This window comes from Cimex lectularius, unplaced genomic scaffold (genome assembly GCF_000648675.2).
Source record: "Cimex lectularius strain Harlan isolate CLEC.00 unplaced genomic scaffold, Clec_2.1 scaffold429, whole genome shotgun sequence".
In the NCBI taxonomy this organism is placed as follows: Eukaryota; Metazoa; Arthropoda; class Insecta; order Hemiptera; family Cimicidae; genus Cimex; species Cimex lectularius.
In genome coordinates this window covers 134,929-156,138 of record NW_019393193.1, presented here as the reverse complement: position 1 = coordinate 156,138, position 21,210 = coordinate 134,929, and the positions used below count along the sequence as shown (strand labels likewise).

The 21,210-nt window shown below is 37.3% G+C and overlaps 1 protein-coding gene across 1 annotated transcript in view; it reads left to right on the top strand.

The window, feature by feature from the left end:
• The first annotated feature begins 12,392 nt into the window (after positions 1–12,392).
• The window catches only part of LOC106671609 (cytosolic carboxypeptidase 6), a 122,240-nt gene continuing 113,422 nt past the window's right edge, over positions 12,393–21,210 (top strand). Inside the window, exon 1 of the mRNA XM_024229924.1 lies at positions 12,393–12,442. Within this exon, the coding sequence (XP_024085692.1) occupies positions 12,393–12,442 (50 nt within the window). The remainder of the gene's footprint in view (positions 12,443–21,210) is intronic.

The window sequence follows — 21,210 nt, the reverse complement described above, 5'->3', positions numbered from 1 at the left end:
ACAATTCAACAAAGTTTTAGAATTGTCGACATGGCCTATGGTCTAGAGAATTTAGTATGGTAGTATAAAATTTAGTCTGCTGTCTAGATATAGTCCTAAGTATTTGAATGGAAGTTGTAACTTTAAGATTTACAGTGGAGGGCAAGATTGTTTTTTTCAATTTGGACGCTGAGTCCAATTTTTGCACCAGTCAAACTCAAGGTGTTCTTGGACGTTGGAGGTAGCTTGGATAGGATTCCAGTTAGAGGTAAAAATTGCAGTATCTTTCGTATAGGAGGTGATGAAGGTATTAGGGTGTACAGGTAGTAGGTCAGAATTATAAGTTGTATAACAGATGGAAACAAGATTGCTTCCTTGTGGGACGCCGATATCTGTCTTACTTCCGAAAATTCCTTGCCACACCTCACTCAGAAGCGGTTGGTTGGATAGGATTTCTGGATAAGGTGGCAAGAAGTGGTTAGGAAGCGTTTACATAAAAAGTATGCCCGTGTGCCAGACCCTATCAAAAGCATCTAGTAACGTACGCACGCAATATTACATTCTTTAGACCGTAGGAAGTCGATACTTCTGGAAAAACTGCCGAGTCTGCACATTCCGTCAAGGCTTGAGCTTTGTATCTGTTTGGATGTAATGTTTATTAGTTAATTATGTCGAAGGGCATCTTTGTTGTTAATTAAAAAATGGTCCATCAAAACTCAATCATAAAGGAAAATATCGCACGGAGAACATAAACAAGAACCAAACGAAATTATTCGTTGTGTTTTTTCGACTTTATAAAAGTAAATTGAAAAATCGCAATTGATTACGTTGAGAAATTAATCATTAATAAAATTAAGCACATTATGGTAAATTTTGAAAATAACTAGCTGAAAAATCTGTCCGAAAGGATGGTATATTTGGTGGTTCGTTCTACGTTAATCTAAAAAAGTCAGTGTCACCAGCGGGATTCGAACCCACGATCTTCGGCTAAATACGCCGCCGCTCTACCACTTGAGCTATCGTGACCTCGATCCACTCGGACACCACTTCCCTTTTCAACCCCACCTTTTGAACTTTCCCTCCTTTTTTGCCATTTTTCAAATGCCGCGTAATCTATTTGATGCTCGGCGACAAATGAAATGGCCACGGAGAGCTACTGTGAAGATATACTTCAGTTTAATTGTTAAATCCATTTCAGTTCGTGGTCCGATTGACCAATTTACATTTTTCAATTAATTATTATTTATGAAAGGTATTGGTCGAGATATAAAAGTCAGTGTCGCGAGCGGGATTCGAACCCATGTTCTTGGGCTAAATAGGCCTCTGCTCGACCACTTGGGAGATGGTCCTCGAACTGCTTGGGGGTAGCTAACGCTGATTCGACGAGCGCGATCAGATCTTACTTGCTGTGGTCGTGGTGGTGGAGGAGTACTAGACTTGTGTCTTGATTCGGAAGAATTCTGTCCTCTTAGCCGTTTAAATTTTTGTGTGTGATGCACCCTCTGTAGTTGGCTGGATGATCGCCATGAGCAAACAGCTGGAGTTTCTTTTGATTTAGTACAATTTTTTCTCCAATGATACCCTGCGCATTTCACACACCGTGGTGCATGGTTGCAATATGATCTGGTGTGTCCGTAATTTTAGCAGCGCTTACATTACGAAATTTTCTTATTTTTGAACGGTTCTTCTACGCGTATACGACAACCGTAGATATGGGTAATCATAAATATATCCTGATAATTTGGTGAAAGTTCGAGGTCCAAAAAGAAAAGCGGCAGTTTGATATTTGCTGCAAATTGGATATTGGTTACATTTCGGACTTTGAAACCAACTTCTTCTACTTCTTTTTCTATTTCATCTGGCGAGGTGGAGGGATGAAGATTTCTTAATACAACTCTAAATGCACGTTCCTATTTTAACTGACAGCAACGTCGCACTTTTGAGCTTTAAATATGTGCATTAGTTTCCTATAATCGTCGGAATTTTTCACGCGAACAATGGTGCAGTCAGTTCTTGCCTGACACTGGAAATAATTTTCTCAAAGAACTTCTTTTATGCTTTTATAAAATAAGGTAAAGTAAACTATGTTTCGAACGAGATCGGGGAAGGCTGTTGGAGGTGTTATTTTGTGAGTTTGCATTCATATTTGGTGTTATTTGCTTTGGTTGGTCTTGTACTTCGTCGTCGTCGTCTACAGCGAGAGCTCCAAATTTATTTGGTGATATAAAATTAGGAGTATGTGTTGTAGATAGTAAATGATTTGAGGATGAGGTAGAAGCTATTCTATTAACATTTGCCAGATCACTATTAACAGGTGACAATGATAGGCAATTTGTGCCCATTTTTGAATTTTCCTGGCTCGCAGATCGTGATCTAATTTCGGATTGGTCTATTATTTCTTCAAGATGATTATCAACATTTCGTTTTTTAGAGGAGGCAGGAAGATTCTTCATAGTTCCAGGTCTTTTGCTTGGAGGATTTTTCCCCCCAGCGCAAACACATGCTGGGTTTTTAATCCTGCGAATAATTGTTTTCAGTACTTGAGGAGCCGGCAAAAGCCGACATTGGCCAACCAATGAATATAATATGAAAGTTATATTAAAGTGTGGTGATTAGTGACCGTTAATCGATATTTATTTAGAAATCGTGAGACGCGGTCTGGTGTGATGTAGGTTTCAGAAATACATTTTCATTATCGTGCCAACGTTTCGATCTTTATTGAGATCATCTTCAGGGCCTGGGATTTACAAACATTGTTTACATTTAACAAATACATTTAGGATTTGAAAAAGTGAATTTATACAATGCAAAATATATATTCAATCAAAGTATTTCTACTCACTCAAAGTGTTTGTCTTCTGTGTAATTGTGCCATTCTTGAGTGTCGTGTCGAGAGTGCCAGTGAGATTTTGCTATTTTGTGTTTATATACGTTGGATTTTGAAGGGGTGGGGAAGGATGTTGGTATAGAAAAGACATTTTTGTATGAGGCGTCGGCTTTTTTGAGGTGAAAGGAGCCGACGAAGGGAAAAAATGTGTTGGTAATAGTTCGGCCAGATTATCCTTTCAGGATTATACAGAAAGAGATAAATAGGAAAAGGAAAGCTGAATTGTTGGGAAATTAGACTGTGTGAAAAATATTTGATGTGTGGAATGTAATGTGATGATATAGGTATGTTATCTGTATTGAATTTGATTAATGATATTGGCCAAGCTGCGGCTGAGTTTACNGAAACCTACATCACACCAGACCGCATCTCACGATTTCTAAATAAATAGTTATATTAAAGTTATATTATAATACTTTTATATTATATGTTATAATATAAAGGTTATATTCTGAATCAAATTTTATGCTTGAACGCTCAAATTGACCGGGAGAGCAACCTTCAGCCGCTAGCGGCGAGGGGTGGCCTGAAATATTTATGATTTCTGGCTGAATCGGCTAAATTTGAGAGAGCACCTAATACACACTATTACTAGACCAATCAGCTGGTCGGTCAGGTGTTTGTGACAGAAAAATCAAATTTTTAGCTTTGACATTGGTGATAACTGATCTTTGCAAAATTAAGTAAATTTGTTTAATGCTTATTAATACAGGAAACTTTAATTGCCAAATCTGTCAGTATTTAGGTACAGAAACAAGGAAATATTATTTCTAAGTGATTTTTGTATTTTGTTTTCTTAATGTTACAATAAGGAAACATTGATTTTCCAAGGGTTATGGAATAAAATCGGGAAAATCAGACATTGAACATAAGTAATGATAAGACGTTTCGGTCCAATTCATATTTCACTGGATGGCGCGAATCTGCTACCCCCAAATTTATATTTTTCCTGTTTTTACAAAATATTTCATCCAAGAAAATTCGTATTTATTGGTTTTAAAGGGATCTTAAAATTGAGACCTAGAAAAAAGATGTTTATGGTTTCAAGTAAAATTGAATATTGACATACCATCAGATCGAAAAACCAAAGCATTGTGTAATGTATGTATCTCATAGACTCACTTTCCATTTCAAAAAATGTCGAACGCGAAAGAAAACGCACAGACATTCACAGAAGTTGGCCCGATGCCGAAACCCGCCGTGCCAAACATCCGGCAGACCGGATGTTCGATTATTTTAATATATTTCAGCTGGGTAATCTTATTATAAACCTCTACGTGACGCAACTGTATAAATTTTAATATTCTACATAATGTCGACGACAACTGTTAGCGGGATTTTCGACAAAACAAACTTGTATTTATTCAGGGTGAGATGTTTTCGAAAACTGCAAAATATTTTTATTTTGTATACTTACAAGGACACGCCTTAAAATTACAATTATTGATTTTCTTCAGTTTGAGCTTTCTCGTACGATTTATTCGTCATTATTAGGTAATGAATTGTAATGTCGCTGGTGCATTTAAATCATGTTTTCTCCAATATTCCATAAAGCAAAATCGATAAAGCTCAATTTATGTTGAGAAGATTAACAAATTAAAGGACATAAAACTATCGGTCACATCGTGGGCCATGGTGAACATGGACAAAACCAAAGAAAACTGATGACCCGACTTGGAATTAGCCACACCACACTAAATTAACAAAAGGCTTCGCTGCGGAGGTCAAATAACATTAGACACAGCAGTGATGGCAAAAAATTGATTGGATAGGTGAAGTGGATAAATGCTTATAGTCGCATTTTATGGCTTTCCACACGTGGTTTTACCCATCCAGAATGAATGTATTTATCAGCGTGAGGGAGTGCGTGTGTGAGCGGTTTGGGGCTGAATAGAGTATCCCACGGACCCATCAAACTAGGTTAGTTATTATATAGTCCTGAATGAATGTATTTATTAGAGTGATCACTTGAGTAACCCACCAAATCAGAGCTTTTTAAATAAAGCTTCACCATATTATTTTTTAAGGTAACATAGTGTTTGAAACGAAAGATAAAAAGCACTGGCGTAATATCAAATACCCTCAGTGACTCACCTAATTATCTGGACATATGGTCTGAATTGGTTTATAAGAACACAACAAAGCCTAGAAGCAAACACGAGAGATAAGCACAAACGAGGCGATAAACTTGTTAAAAAAGGACCCATAGAACAAAACCAATAGTTTGGAAAAAAAGAAAGCCGAATTAAAAGATAACTGGGGTTTTGAATATTTAAAGAACATAAAAACTCCTAGAAAGAAAGACAAGGGGCAAACAAAAATAACACAATGGGAGAAATAGGAAATCTTCCTCAACAGAAATGAATTAAAAATTCTCACATACATCAGTACTAACAACTGATGACCAACGGAGTTTACGTCTAGAAGAGACATAAACGACAGAACATATCATATGTAACTGCCCTGCGATAGGTAGTAAACACTGGTACTTGGGAAAAACTGTTCGTGATCCAGGCAAACCATGCCATACTTCTGATAAAAAATTCTATGCTTTATAAAACAAACGAATATCTTCCATTAGTGGAGATTTTAGATAGAAGTTTAGTCCTTACGACCGCATATCAAAAAAATTCCATGTGCTGGAAGCTCCATGAAATTAAATTTAATATGAAAGATGTGATTTTTTATAATGCATTATATTTTGTGATGTCCGCGTTAAGAAAATCGATAACAAGAACGCATCGATTTCTTTCTACAACACGTATTTCAATTTTGGAATATATCCAATTGGCACGGAATAGGAAAACTTACCTAGTAGGCAATGGATTGCCAATACTGCGTTCGCCTCTCTTCTTTCTTTCCTAACTTATTAACCGCAGAAGAAAAGGTTTTTCTGATACATTCTCGATTTATGGATGTGTTGAGTGTCTTTATCAAGCTGAGGAAACTTCAACAAAATTGCAGAACCTTTATTTTCACCTGATTTTTTTTTTTGTATCAGAGTCAACAAGGATATACTCAAAATATGGTCTTTTCTTTGTGGGTTTATAAGAAGTTATATCGTTTTAACCATAATACATCTATAATATATCTACAATCTGGTATCTCGCTTTAAGAAACGAAATATTGATTACAAAAGTAACGAGGCAGGAATCCATGCTTGAAGATCTTAATTATAAATACCTCTCCAAAATATAATCTTTAAAACTCTTAAAGTTCCAGAAGAGAGGAATTCTGATCAAAACAGCCGATGATTTCTGTTGTTCTTTCTGTAAACATTGACCAGGGAAGACTCAATGTTTATCCGTTGATTTAAAAAAAATGGAAAGATGTGTGGTGATTAGTGACCGTTAATCGATATTTATTTAGAAATCGTGAGATGCGGTCTGCTGTGATTCAGAAAAACATTTTCTTTATCGTGCTACGTTTCGATCTTTATTGAGATCATCTTCAGGGCCTGGGATTTACAAACATTGTTTACTTATAAAAATTACATTTTGGATGTGGAAAAGTGAATTTATACAATGCAAAATATATTTTTTTTATATTCAATCAAAGTATTTCTACTCACTCAAAATGTTTGTCTTCTGTGTAATTGTGCCATTCTTGCGTGTCGTGTCGAGAGTGCCCGTGAGATTTTGCTATTTTGTGTTTATATACGTTGGATTTTGAAGGGGTGAGGAAGGATGTCGGTACAGAAAAGACATTTTTGTATAAGGCGTCGGCTTCTTTGAGGTGTACTTAATGTGAGTAGGAACCATCTTTTTTAGAAAGGATTGAACTCCACACTCACCCCATCATTTATAATTTCTGTTAGCTTTAATGTGGGAGAAACTTTATTAATAAAAAAAAAATCAATCAGTTTTCTAAGTATTTCGGGGAATTTCAAAATTTGCAATGTACGAAGTAATCAATGGCGGGAATATGAAAAGTTGGTATTCTATAAGAACTTACATTGAGTTCTTTAATACATCAAACTTTAATGCATTATTGCACAAACTTGATAACGGTTCACACCACAGCACAATTTAACTGAGGCATCGAGTAGACATCTTCAATGAGGGGAGTAATTCTCTGGTGTAACATGTTAGTTGATCAGTCCGGCAGATATTAACAAGTTAGAAACCGTGCAGATCTTCTGCAATCTTAATCAATCTTAAATTCGTATCTTTCTCTAATTTGGAGCTGGAGTAGCTCAAGGAATCATACTTGGTCCTTTTCTATGTGCAATATACTGTGATTACCGATTTATGTACATACCTACACGCGTGCATAGAGTTAAGCCTATCACTTCCTGCAATCCCTCCAGCTTTGTGATTTACAATAAATTACCGTCAGGCCTCACCCACCTCATCGTTCTTATACATCCAGCCACCGAGGTTGGTCTGTAGGGGCTTTCACCAGCTAGGTCTTTTCAGTCCCCAACGTAATCAGTCTCCCATTCACAATCTCACTCAATCTTAAATACATTCTTTCCTATTTGCATAATATTTTCTCAGTTAGGGTAGAGGAATTCTTGATATTCCTCTATGCCACGTCACTAACATAATTTAGGGTCGATAAGGTAATCAATGTTACGCCATTGGACTCTCACATTAAGCATTCACGCTAATAAATACATTCACACCCTACGGACTGAAAACTATCAGTACTATAAATAAAACAACCCTGTTTCTTTTAAGAATCGAAACAGGAGGATTCATATACTCGCTGCCGTGCTCATGCACAATTCTCATATCCGGTGGCACTCCTACACGCGCTCTATACGGATCCAAAGAGTGGCACCCTTCAAGTAAGTGGGACATATGGAGCGTTCTTAGATGGCTTTAGCCTCTACCACGCATGGCCTATCCTTAATCGGGTAAGAATGACCCTTTATCAAATAAAATCCTCCAAGAGCCTCCTATCGACAGGGCACAAGTTCATCTTTACATTTTCCCTGTTCGTCTGAGCTGTACACGGTTGAAGATTTTCCTATCTTAAGTATCTCCTATCCCGACTTCCTTCCCAACCCCTTCAAAATCCAACGATTATAGACAAAAACATCAATACCTCACCGGCACTCTCAACACGACACACAATAATGACAGATCTACACATAAAACAATCACTTTGAGTGAATACAAATATTTTGATTGAGTTTTAAATTCAGTTTTTAATATCCTACATTTGTATAATTTAAACAATGTTTATAAATCCCAGGCCCCGAAGATGATCTCAATGAAGATCGAAACGTTGGCACGAAAAAGAAAATATTTTTCTAAAATTTACGTCACACCAGACCGTCACGTCAGACATCTAAAGATATAAACGTTATTCTCTTCTGTACTGAGACCTATGACGGCTTCTCTAAAGATGTATAAATTGCTGACACTACACCAATTTCTTAAGTCTAACCTGTTCAGTATATTAGCAACGAATTTCAATAGTTCAACACCTGGACTGATAGAGTGACCGTTTGTCGATGATTATTCAGAAATCGTGAGATGCGGTTTGGTGTGATGTAGGTTTCAGAAAAACAGTTATTCAGATATCGTGAAATGCGGTCGGGTGTGATGTAGGTTTCAGAAAATCATTTGCTTTGTCGTGCCAATAAAGAAAATGTTTTTCTGAAACCTACATCACACCCGACCGCATCTCACGATATCTGAAAAACTATCGATTAACGGTCACTAATCTCTACACATTTCAGAAAAACATTTTATCATGTCAACGTTTCGATGTTTATTGAGATCATCTTCAGGGCCAGGGATTTACAAACATTGTTCATGTATTTGTTAAATTTAAACAATGTTTGTAAATCCCAGGCCCTGAAGATGATCCCAATAAAGATCGAAACGTTGGAACGATAAAGAAAATGTTTTTCTGAAACCTACATCACACCAGACCTCATCTCACGATTTCTGAATAATCATCGACAAACGGTCACTAATCACCACACATTTCAGTATTATACAGACGGGGATAATTAAGGAAAGGAAAGCCAAATTGTTGAAGAATTAGTCTTTGTAGAAATGTTTAATGTGGAATGTGATGATTGTTTTATATGTGGTATTATATGTTTTGTGTGATGTGATGATGATATATGTACATACAAATATCGATACATATCGATATTGATTTGAGCAATGATATTGGCGTAGCTCCTTGACTCCTTAAGTTTATTTTTAATTGCCTTCACCGAGACGACAAAACATAGGCGATATATGATGGTACAAAAGCAAATTTATTTGCTAAATACATTGGCCACTGCCTTCACTCCGGATTGACATATTAGACCAAACACACTCAGACATATACGCCCAAACCTATCACTCTAACTGTAATCAAAGTGATTGTGATGAATTATCTAACAATTTCCAGAACACGACCTAAATACACTTGTATTACTTCGCACTCTATCTCAAAAGTAGAACAACACTTTATCCTATTCTCCGGGAAAATGTAATATTTGAAATTATCCGAAAATCAAATAAAACTTCCCACCTAACCAATTTGCACTGACGTGTTTACTTACTCTCTATCTACGGTCGTAAGACAAACTAATAATTTGGCTTCGGTTCGCACCACAGCATTCAACTGAATCATCGAGTTGTAAATGTCATCACTTCTAGTCTTCAGTGAGGAGAGTAATTCTCTGGTGCAACCTGTTACTTGGTCTGTCCGGCAGGTATTAACGAGACAGACAAGATGCAAATCTATCCGCTTTCTTCCACTTAGGACAGGAGTAGCGCAAGGAATCATCTTTGGTCCTCTCCCATGTACAATATACACTGATATACATATATATCTGTATATTCTAGTTTTCTGGTTTATTGATCGTCATATATAAAATAATTCTTTATTTTAATATTTAATTTTATATAATTTTAATTTTAATTCTATTAATAGAAAAAAGTAACGCCTCAATGAATGGAAGCAACGGTTTATAAATGAAGAGTTCAAATTTTTATCCAATTTATATGAACTATAATTTCCAAGTTTTACGTTGTAAAAAGGTGCCGGTGAAAAACTTTTAATGAGCTTTAAGTGTGAAATTTGTACGACCGAGCGTTTCTTATCGTCTTCGTAAATTTAATTTTCTTTAGATAATATATATGAAATTTTTTATTATCAATTGTTAATTACACATGCACTTCAAATTACATTGTTAAATAGTATTTTATATAAAAATATTTTATTTTTATTAGCACATCAAGGAAAATTTAGGATTTTCATTAAGCACTTCTAAAAATCTAAGGAAGTTTCAGGTTTTTTTTTTAAATAACGACTTTTTCTCAACCTTTTCTTCTTCTTTTTTCTTTTCTCCCTTCTTACTGTTGAAGTGTAATCGTTAATTATTATCTTGATCTTGGATGTAAAAGAACTGTTAATCGTTGCACAAGAACTTGATTTTTTGGGCGGAAAATGGAGTTTGTTAAAAAAAATAGCTCATAATAAATTTTATCTATCTAATCTAACTGATTGGAGTCTCTTTAGTGTACAATTTTACACAGTACAAACAACGCTATCACTTCTTATATTGGCTGATCAGAGAAAAATAAACAAACCGAAAGAAAATTCACTAGACCTAAACCAAAGAAATGAATCTCGCACATATCTTTGAATTGAAAATACCATTTCAATTTATCCCAGAAGTGACTGGAGGATATTGGAGAAAGAAGTGACGTTGCAACCTGGAAACATTTAGCGTAGCACCTCCAGACGCAATATAAAATAGAAATTCTTCTTTTAAAAGATATTTTAAATTTTACCGTGTTTATTTCGATAGGGTTATTTAAGAGTATAGTAATGATAGTATTCAACCAACTACGAACAGACGTTGATATTATGAAGATCAGGTCGTTTCCTCACACATGTACCTCCATATTTATTATAGTTATCAAAGTTTTTAATGTAATAACAACATTGAAACTAGCCCTGAAGAAGATCAAAGCTTGGCAAGGTTATAATAGTAATCCACTGTAGTTTTTAAGTATTTAGTAACTTAAATTATGTGTTTAAATTTAAATTAATGTTATGCGTTTAAATTTAACCTTTCACCCCTCATAATTTAAACCATCGTACACGAACGTGATGACCGAGGAAATAATAAACAAACATGAAATGTTTTTAAAATAAATATTGGTTCAAATTTCATATTTTTGTCGAGCTTTATTTAGTTAGTGCATCCCGTTTATATTTTATTTTATTATTGTTTTGGTAACGGCACAGCCAACCACGAGGCAGAGGAGAATCTTTGGGTGAGCAGGTTATGGCCAATTCAAAGCCGGGTTAGAAAGGATTCTTTTTTTCGGTCTGAAGAAGGTTTCTGAATTGTCAAAATTGTTCGTGGGTTGGTTACATAAAGGATCAATTAGAATATATAAAATATAATGGAAGGTCTACAGATTGGAAATATGGATTTAAGGGTTTTTCATACAGGAAACGAAGGGTGAACTGGGTGTGCTAATTCAAAGCTGGGTTAGAAGGGTTTCTTTCTTCTTCAGTTGAAGGTTTCTGAGCTGTCCAAATTGATTGGTACTGGTATAGCTGTATAAAGGACAATCAATTATGATACGGAAAATAGTATTAACATAGACAGGTTGGACATTGGCGTTATTTCGAGGAAAAACTATGGGTCAGCCCGGTGTGACCAATTCCGAGCAGGGTTTCGTCTCTTTTCGAAAGAACTGTAGGAGGAGTCCTGTCGCTTTACATATTTTTATAATGCAAGGAGTTGTTATTTCCCGCTTTCAAACCACTGAGGCGAGCTGCCTAATGTGTCGCAGAGGTCACTGAGGAGGACCCCAAATCGATGAGTACCACTTGAAGCTTTTCTTGCCATATTGTCTGTTCATTGTCGATTATGATTTGAATGATGCTGTGCCATTTATATTCCGTTAATTTTATAAGAATATGCTGGTTGTCTGGATTTTGAGATGCTCTTTAGAGTGATGAAAGTGTCTGTTCACATCATTGCAGCCAGGAGTAGAACGGTGAAACTAGAACAATGATGATTTAGGTGTAAACGATATATTCGTGATCCAAACAACAGCAGATCCTTGAAAAACATGGATAATTCAGTGAAAACAGATAGTACGGTATGTGAAGTAATATATAATTAATTATTCTTTCTATGTAAGGTTTGATTGAGATGATAGTGTCACGAGCGGGATTCGAACCCACGACCTTCGGCTCAATACGTCGCTGCTCTAAGCACTTGAGCTATCGTGACTTCACTTGTATATTATTGTTAGCTATATATAGCTATGTTATAGCTATAGCACAGGTGGTTTGAGCAGAGGCGTATTGATCTGAAGGTTGTGGGTTCGAATCCCTCTCGTATCACTAACTTTTTCTTGTGTTTGGGATCTGGTTTCTGGTCAGGTAGAGAAAGAAGTAGACTCTGTGATCACTTGCCCAGCTTTCGGCCTTTATAAGACCATCATCAGGGCCTGAATAAATATTACAACATTACATTAATTACAAGTTTTTTGGTTTGTTTTAACTTACAGCATCCTATTTCTCATATTAACATTACAGAATGACGAAAAAACCCGACGACGTCGACTACGAGTTCTCGAAGTACATAAGGTTAGTTAAGTTGAAATTAAGACAGATTTTTTCAGGTTTTTCTATAATTGATGTAAACCTAGATTAAACCAACAATTTCAATAGTTAAATAGGTCGTTTTTTAAAAGAATTATCAAGGATAATGATCTCCCCAAAATTCAACAAATAACTGAGTCATCTCAACCAAGATCTTACATAAAAAGAATAACTAAACAAAAATGGAGGAATAAATGGATAATATATAAAAAATTGGGTGAAATCCTTACAGTAAAAGGAAGTTTTACAATTCTAAAACGTAAAAGTATAATAAATGAGAATTAAGAAATTTTACGTTTTTAATACGGGACGATAAGAACGTAAAATATAAGGTAGTGATATTAAACTACAAAAATCCCACAACTTTCTATAGTCAAGGTAATTCGCTTTTCCCCATTACCATAAGCGAGCTGAATATTCCAATGCTCCCTGAATTACCCTAACTCAATGTACATGAACAATCGGAATGGGACGGCTGCCCTATCGGCGACCCAGCCTCCCAATCTGCCTCCTCCCTCCGCGGTAGTAAATCAGTTTTACAGGTTTCCATTCAGAAGGAAAGTTTGCAAATCACTTTATAGCCGGAAAGAGGCTGTGAAACCGATTTCGCAAAATTGGACGTAGCATTCTATTTTGAAAGGGCATTTATTGGACAGCCTGACAATTTTAATTATCTACATAGAACGAGTGAATTTTTAATTGGATAAAACTATAGCCGTACGTGAACGACGTTATTGTACAAGGTTGGCATCGATTTTTGCATATGAAGCAGTGAGAAAACCATTCTACCAGAAATTTCAGTGGAATATAGCTTTTTTCAGTTAAATTGGTACTCTTTTATACCAATTTAATACTTTTTCCAACTAAATTAGTACTTTTCCCAAGCGATTTAATACTTTTCCCGAGCAAATTAATACTTTTCCCAAGCACATTAATACTTTTCCCGAGCAATTTAATACTTTTCAAATGTGGTGGGGTAAAGGGGGATATTAAACATAATCATACAGTCAAGAAACGAAATTTATTATTGAAAATAAGAAAATTAACAAAATGAACCTTTTATTTCAAAATCAATGCAGGGGACATCCAGCAACCGCTGATGGTAATTTCAGTATCACATCAATGACAAAACTGGAGCAATATGTAGAATTGATGATGTTGACACTGCAACTAATCACTTCTGCAATGTCGTGTTCTGCAGCTGTCCCACCTAAAACCCTCCTGGCTGATGCCTTTATTTTAGAAAAAGCTATTCAGCTGGGTTTAACATTGGGGAATATGGAGACAAGTACTTGATGGTGTGAAAAAACGATTCTACAACATTGCGTACATCTTGCGTTCTGTGAATGGCTGCATTATCCATTATCAGAATAGAGTTGTTCAGCTCCATTGCATTAAGTTTCTCGCAAATATCATGTAGGAAATCGCAAAATAAACTACTGTTACAGTTCGCTTCTAATTACAGAATAATGTACTACCTGCTGATTATTTATAGCAAGAACGACAGTCGCGTTGCGACCACGAACTGTTGTACGGTGACAACAGTTCTCGTGTTTAACCCTTGAACGTGCACGTGTCCGCCGCAAATGTAGATTAAATCCTGATTCATCTATAAAAATTAATTTTGCGCGATTTTGGGGGACACATATTTCAAAATCCATTGCAAACTGCCTTCGTTGTTGTACCGTTGACTCAGAATTCATGCGATCTATTTCAATGGACGCACGCTTCAAAGTTATTTTTAATGACGTTAGCCCTCGGTGTATTGAAGAAATAGACAAATTTATGTTACCTAATGCAAGCTGTTCTTTAATATCTTGTAATGAAGACCCGCGTTTCCTTCAATGATTTCCTCAATAGCGGCAAGAACATAAGGGGTCAACTTGTGCAGCCGGGGTCCATCTGTTTTTTTAATTACTAACGTACAGTTTTGAGACGTATAATTTCTGTATATACTGTAGCCAGTTCGAGTCTTTAAATTTGATTTTTGAGCTGCATCTTTGACTGAATGACCCTCTTCAACTAATTTTATAAAAAGTTCTTTTTGATGCCTTGATGTAACTGCGTAGATACCCCTGCTCGGTCTTGAACGTTGGACACCGGACGAAGATGAACCGCCGGCAGCACTAGGTGATGTTTCATCATCATGACCACTTATGTCACTCTAGTCACTTCCGTCACTCATTCTATGTATATAAAACTCACACAATGCATACAATAAGACGTGACAAACAACTGAATATTTTAGGGGTAAAGAAACCAAGAACAGGGGAAGAGGAATTTCCTAGAAATCCGTCTAGGAACGATTTGCTTGGGAAAAGTATTAATTTGCTTGGGAAAAGAATTATCTTGCTTAGGATAGGTACTAATTTGGTTGGGAGAAATATTAAAATGCTTGAGAAAAGTATTAAATCGCTTGGGAAAAGTACTAATTTGGTTGGGAAAAATATTAAATTGCTTGAGAAAAGTATTAAATCGCTTGGGAAAAGTATTAATTTGCTTGGGAAAAGTATTAATTTGCTTGGGAAAAGTATTAACTTGCTTAAGATAGGTACTAATTTGGTTGGGAAAAATATTAAATTGCTTGAGAAAAGTATTAAATCGCTTGGGAAAAGTACTAATTTGGTTGGAAAAAGTATTAAATTGGTAGAAAAAAGTACCAATTTGACTGAAGAAAGCTATATATACAACTTTATCTAGAACCCCAGATGCTTTCAAATAGTGCCTTCGAAAGTAAGAAGGCAAAGACACATAACCCTTGGTATTTCGTCCGGTTGTCTTCCGTAATATTTGGGACAATTTTCTTCAGCTGTTCATGTCCATATGATATGGATGACGCTTCTTCAGAATTTGTTCTCAGCTATCGTACTTGAAAAAGATTCCATTCTACAACGACCGAATCTCTTTGAGGAACTTCTGCTATGCCTTAGATAAGAAATATGCTCCCGTCTTTTATATGCCCTCATTGATCATGGTCAAAAACTCAGTATCGCTATTTAACATCGTCACTTCTCCTCGCTTAGGATCCACTCTTGACCAGGTTGGTTCGTTCTGTCAGGGATATTTTCACGAATCCCTCCCCAACATGTTTATTCTCATTATTTATTTTCAAAATCGATACTTTTCACCCTTGAGACGAGTTTTTGCGTACGCTAACCGTTTAGTGGCGAACTGTCACTCGCACACTCTGAACAAAACTGTGGAAACCTTTTTTCTGCACAACTCACAATTCGATCGTTTATTTGTTAAGTGCTCTCAATATTTTTACAAAAAGGTAATGGAGAGATTAAAGTCCTCTAGTACGAAGGGTACACATCCGACAAAGGCTTGCGACCGCTTTCCTTTAAAAAAAAAAAAAAAAGATTCAAAATAACAAAGCAGCCTACCTAGCTTAACCCCCTTTCTTCCTCCTAACCGTAATATAACCTCAACATAAACATGGAGCGCCAGCAGAGGAAACAATAATTAAGGGATGTTATATTACATTTTATCTATAAGTTGGATGTCTGCAAAGAAGTTGAAAATTTAGTTTAATATTGTTGATTTGTATGGAGTGGATATCGTTGGTGATTTGGTGGAGGTTTCTGGAATAGGTGTACCACAGTCAATCATAATGTGGGAAATAGTAACAAAAGATAAAAAGATTGGGCATATGTGTTTAATCGTAAATTATAGGTGAGTCTGGTTTGACCGATTCAAAGTCGGGTTAGAGGATTTTGTTATTACTGGATTGTTATATGAGACGAAAAATGGATCCCGTACAGTAACACCAGTACAGTGTACAGTTGCTTTGTCTGTCACCAAATAACCCTGTCCCATTGAAGCGAAAATCGAATATTCACCGACAAAATTTTGAGTAATGCGCTTACTTATTGTTTCATCGCAGCACTAAACCCTCCTAAATAAATAGAAAGGTTGATTATCGGTATAAAACAATAACAAATAAAAAACCACACGAACTTTTCCGGTTTCCTGGTAGTTCCTCAGGTGTAGATTTGACAGATATGAAGTCAATCATATTTTACCTGCTCGGAGATTCCTGTACTACAATGGACACGGACAAAATTAAAACGTATGTGTGGTGTACATGTGAAAGAATTAATTTAGCTGATTGATGCAAAACAATAGTACGAAAGCAGTAAACGTTTGTACGGAAAGAATTCTAAATTTAATGTATTCAGGCATAGTTTATAATTTTTATTTATTTACACACCGGCCTCTTTTATAAACTAAAACGTATCCTCTGGCACATCTACTCTCGCCTTGAAATCTTTCATCTCGTACGATGGTTTCAAAAGAGAATCGGCATCGATCAAAGCTGGCGTCCTGCACGGAAGTATCCTAGGTCCAATCCTACCACCATCTACCTGCTAACAAAAGTACACATCCAATCACAATCAATGCGAACGACAACGCAATCTAATCTAGACACACCAATTCTATCCTAGCCACAGAAACAATCCAAAAATATCTGAACCTCGTTACCGGCTGGTGCACTCGGTGGCGGCTCAGGTTCAACCAGCAAAAAAGCCAGCAAGTGAGGTTTAATCTCAAACATCAGACCGGGCCACCAGCATAAACAACAAAATAATACCACCAGCCAAGTGCGTTACCTTGGGTTTTACCTACATAGCAGACTTACATGGAATCCACATACAAGATTAAAAAGAACTTAACAAAAAATATTGACTTATCAGACACGTACAGCGATCAAAATCAAAACGCAACATATACGAAATATAAATCGCTTGAAAATCTGATTTTATCATTTACTAAAGCCAGTAGCCATCATCGCAAGTTATTATAAGCGCGTGATGTCTTAATGGAGGGGGGCTTGATATATCTTGAAGGGTATATGGTTCGGTTATGGAGCTGGAAAGCGTCAAGTATGCGTTCAATACGTTCTTCAGAATCAATCGTATGGTTGTTGTGTATATTGTTATTTGGAAATGTGAAAACATGGTTCAGCCAATAGACTATTCTACACATTTATACTTTTTTTTCAATCGATTTTTATTGAAATGACGATCAATATTGACCTTAATATATCTTTACAGCTCTCACATTCTGTAAAAACTGTAATATATATTATAGATTAATTTTAATGGCAATATGCTCTTATCGTCGATATACCAAGAGACAATTTATTCTGTTATTCAAGCTGTGCATGATCTACAATTCGATCGTTACATGTCATCAGTGAATTCATCTGTTTGCAATAGTGGTTTCGCACATATTAATCCGCTGATTTGAACCAGAAACTCCGGCCAAGAACGCACATGCGAAGTTATAGTTAATGATCTATTCAGACACAAAATTTAAACCTCACTTGTTCGAACCCTGTTCAAATCTCTTGACGCATAATCTCACGACGTTTGGCAATCATAAAAAGACAGAAATTTATTTGGATTTTTTTTTAACACGAAGTAAAGCAAGAAGTTGTAGGTGTAGAAGAAAGTATCGCATGAAATTACTATTCTAAAGGCTAATCAGTATGCAGATTGTGTCGACCGTGGGATAAATCAATTTCGTTAGGGTTTTTTTCGTTTTAATTCGTGCCAAACTGGACCGGTCGCCTGGTTAGATCATTATCGCTTGGTATTTCCTGGCATACAAAACCAAGGAGTCTTATTATTCTTTAATGGGAGTGAATTTGTTTATTTACGCCGGTCTAAACACGAACACAGCCGTTTGCTAAGGCTTTATAGCAGAGTTGATTTATTTTAAAAAGCAATAGGAAATTTGGAGCGTTGGTGACCTACAATGGTTTAGGCGTTGGCTTGGTGCTCATCACTGTAAAGTAAAGTTTCCTTAATTCTTCCCTGCGACCTCTCCCAACCCATGGTTATAAGGGGGGTGTCCAGGAGCAAAATAATGATGTAGCCTTGAGGGCATGGGAACCTCTCTAAAGCACTAGCTGTATTCGTGTCGGCCTCGGGTCGGCATGGGGCGGCGGGTGCCTTATCAGAGGCACACGAGGGTTAGGGTACCAGATCCTGTCTGCATAGACGGGGAAGGGTGCATAACTATCTGTACTACGGGGTAACAGAAATGTTCTAATGTTCAGCCCCTGTTACACTGGGAATGGACTCGTAGTGGTCCGTGGTGACGGTCCTGGCGGGAACTTAGAGGCTGTCTTCTATCCGTGACCTTCGCACGAAACTTGCGTATGATTATAGTTATACCTCACGGGATACGGCGGATCGGACCGAAGCGTATAAGCGTTGAGGACGCTATGATTACGCTGTCAGAGTCCCTCGAATGCATGAGTAGTGCGGATGGAAATGGGTAGTGAATCGGTTGCTCCTATTCGAGTATGCTTTGCACGCAGGTGCAGGCTGAGCTCGATTTTTTACCGTAGTCTCCTCTAGGGTGGTTAGCAATTCCAGTGTAAACAAAACCGCGGCCGGAGCGGATCCGGTAGTTTCTACGCTTGGGAAGCCCATTAGGGTGAGAGAGAGTGGCCTTCTCTATCTAGGGAGTGCGCGGGAGACCAGGCTGACGTATTTCGGTCTAGGTAGGTAGACATACGGTTCGATGCTCAATGCGAACCCGACCACTCGGAATGGGCAAGCGGGGAGCGAGGCTTGTCTTGGCCCTTCGGGGCTGGGCGGCCGCACACTTCCGTCGTATGCGGAGGTGCGACAGCTCTCATCTTGAGAATCAAAACGTCAGATAAGGCCTAATCGGCCAGATGCGGACGTTAAAGATCCTCATTGTCCTTTTTAGGACGACCGAGTATACAGGAAGCAATGTAAAGTAAAGGTTCTGGGCTTCGAGTGCGACCTGATTTCGCCGGCACACCATGGAATTGGACTATAACGGGCGCTTTGTCTGTCGCTGGACTGCGCGCGTCTGGACTGCATTCAAACCCGACATACTTACAAGCGTGCTTTTCAAAAACACAGACACCCATAGGTTGATATGACCTCTGCTATTGCGAATCCTCGGAATTATTATTATTTTTTTTAATTAAAGCGCCGGGGGTAAGCACGAAAGTTTCTCGGTCGTGGGTTCGATTCTTGCCGCTCATGGAATTTCTAATTGTCGAGAAGATCTCGCCCGGACAGATAATTTGTCCAGCGACAGACAAAGCGCCCGTTATAGTCCAATTCCAGGGTGTGCCGGCGAAATCAGGTCGCACTCGAAGCCCAGAAGACTTAAGGCCCGCTGTGAGGCCAGAGGAGGTAACACGCCTTATTAATAGCAAAACTAGGTAGTAAAGTGTTAGTTAATTTTTAATATATGATTAAATGATTTCCCGGTGAATCTTCTTTCAAACACTCCTACTTACACAATTTTTATTAAAATTCATGAATTTCCGATCTCGAAAGTCTGTTGTCAATTATATAATGAAAAAAATTCCTTTTGTTTGAAATAAACTACAACACCTGAGTGTTCGAATTTTTGTCTTTGATTGTACATCGATACGGTAAATTTGTGATTCAGGACCCAACCAGAATCATTTGGTTTTGGGCTAACCGGTCTACCAAGGCTGGGTAACTTGTGCTTCATTATAGATTTGTCTGTAAGTGTATAGGTAAACGTGAAACTGCACCGTATCGGCTAATAAGTCCTCACTTCCGTTTAATCAATCTATTGTACAATGACCATTATGTTCGAGGAATTTCAGGTTACCTTGGTGTTGTTAACTTACCTTCCTTCTCTACTACAAATGTTTTTTTTTTTTTTTTTTTTTTTTTTTTTTTTTCCGGGGCTTCCGACATCTAGGTCATTTCAGCCCCCACTAAGTCTATATTCTATACACGTTCATACAAATAAATACATTCATACACATAANGGAAGACCGAACACCGTCCAAGTCTCCCGCCCTCACTCCACCAAGTGTTAGGTGTGGCGGAGTTATGTCCGTACTGGGTCGCCAATCCCAGGACGTGAGACTTTGAGTTCGTCTCAAGAACCTTCCTAGGGACGGTAGCCCTAAGGTGTATATAATGAAAATGTACTTGTGTCAGTGTAGGTGTATGGGTGTGTTATGTATGTGGACGCAGTTTACCCTCATGCCCGGGAGGTACAAATGAAGTTGTTCAAGATTCAGGAACGGGTTTCGCATTACTCCCCTGTAATTTAAATGAATATTTTTCTCAAAACGAATTTAATCCGTAAAACACTTTAAAAGTGGCCCCAATCAATATGTTTATTTATTTCTTAGATAATTTGACAAAACAGTGATGGAATCTACCAGTTATGTTTACATTTGGATTTCCGTAAATATGATTTAATAGGCAATCTCTTCTTTGTTTTTGTGCTAAACGCCATTCAACAGGTCCAGAAGTTCATTTTGTTATGATTGAGTGATAGTTTTAACTGCTGGAAGATGGTAGAAGTCAAGCGTATGTCCAAGGTGCTTGACATTTCCGGCCGACTATACGAAGGTCTTCCATCGCTATAAAGAAGCTCAAGTAACAAGAATTCGGGGAATTAACATGCTACATCTGAGTGAGATAATTGTATCGTAAACCTTATTCTGCATGCCTTGAGGTCAGGCACAACTTGAACAAGTCAAAACCGTTATTGAAGACGTTTTGAAGCCTGGATTACGCGAGGTAAGATAAGAAGCTAAGGAGGGGTGGTATTCTCGTTTGGGTAGGTGAAAGGCTGCACCGACAGGAACTACATCGAGATCATCCCTAGCAGTTAAAAATTCAGGTAGCAGACCTTTGGACCGCAGTAACTTGTGCAGTATGATTCCTGAAACAAGCCAATTTCCTGCCATTGTGAGACCATAATCA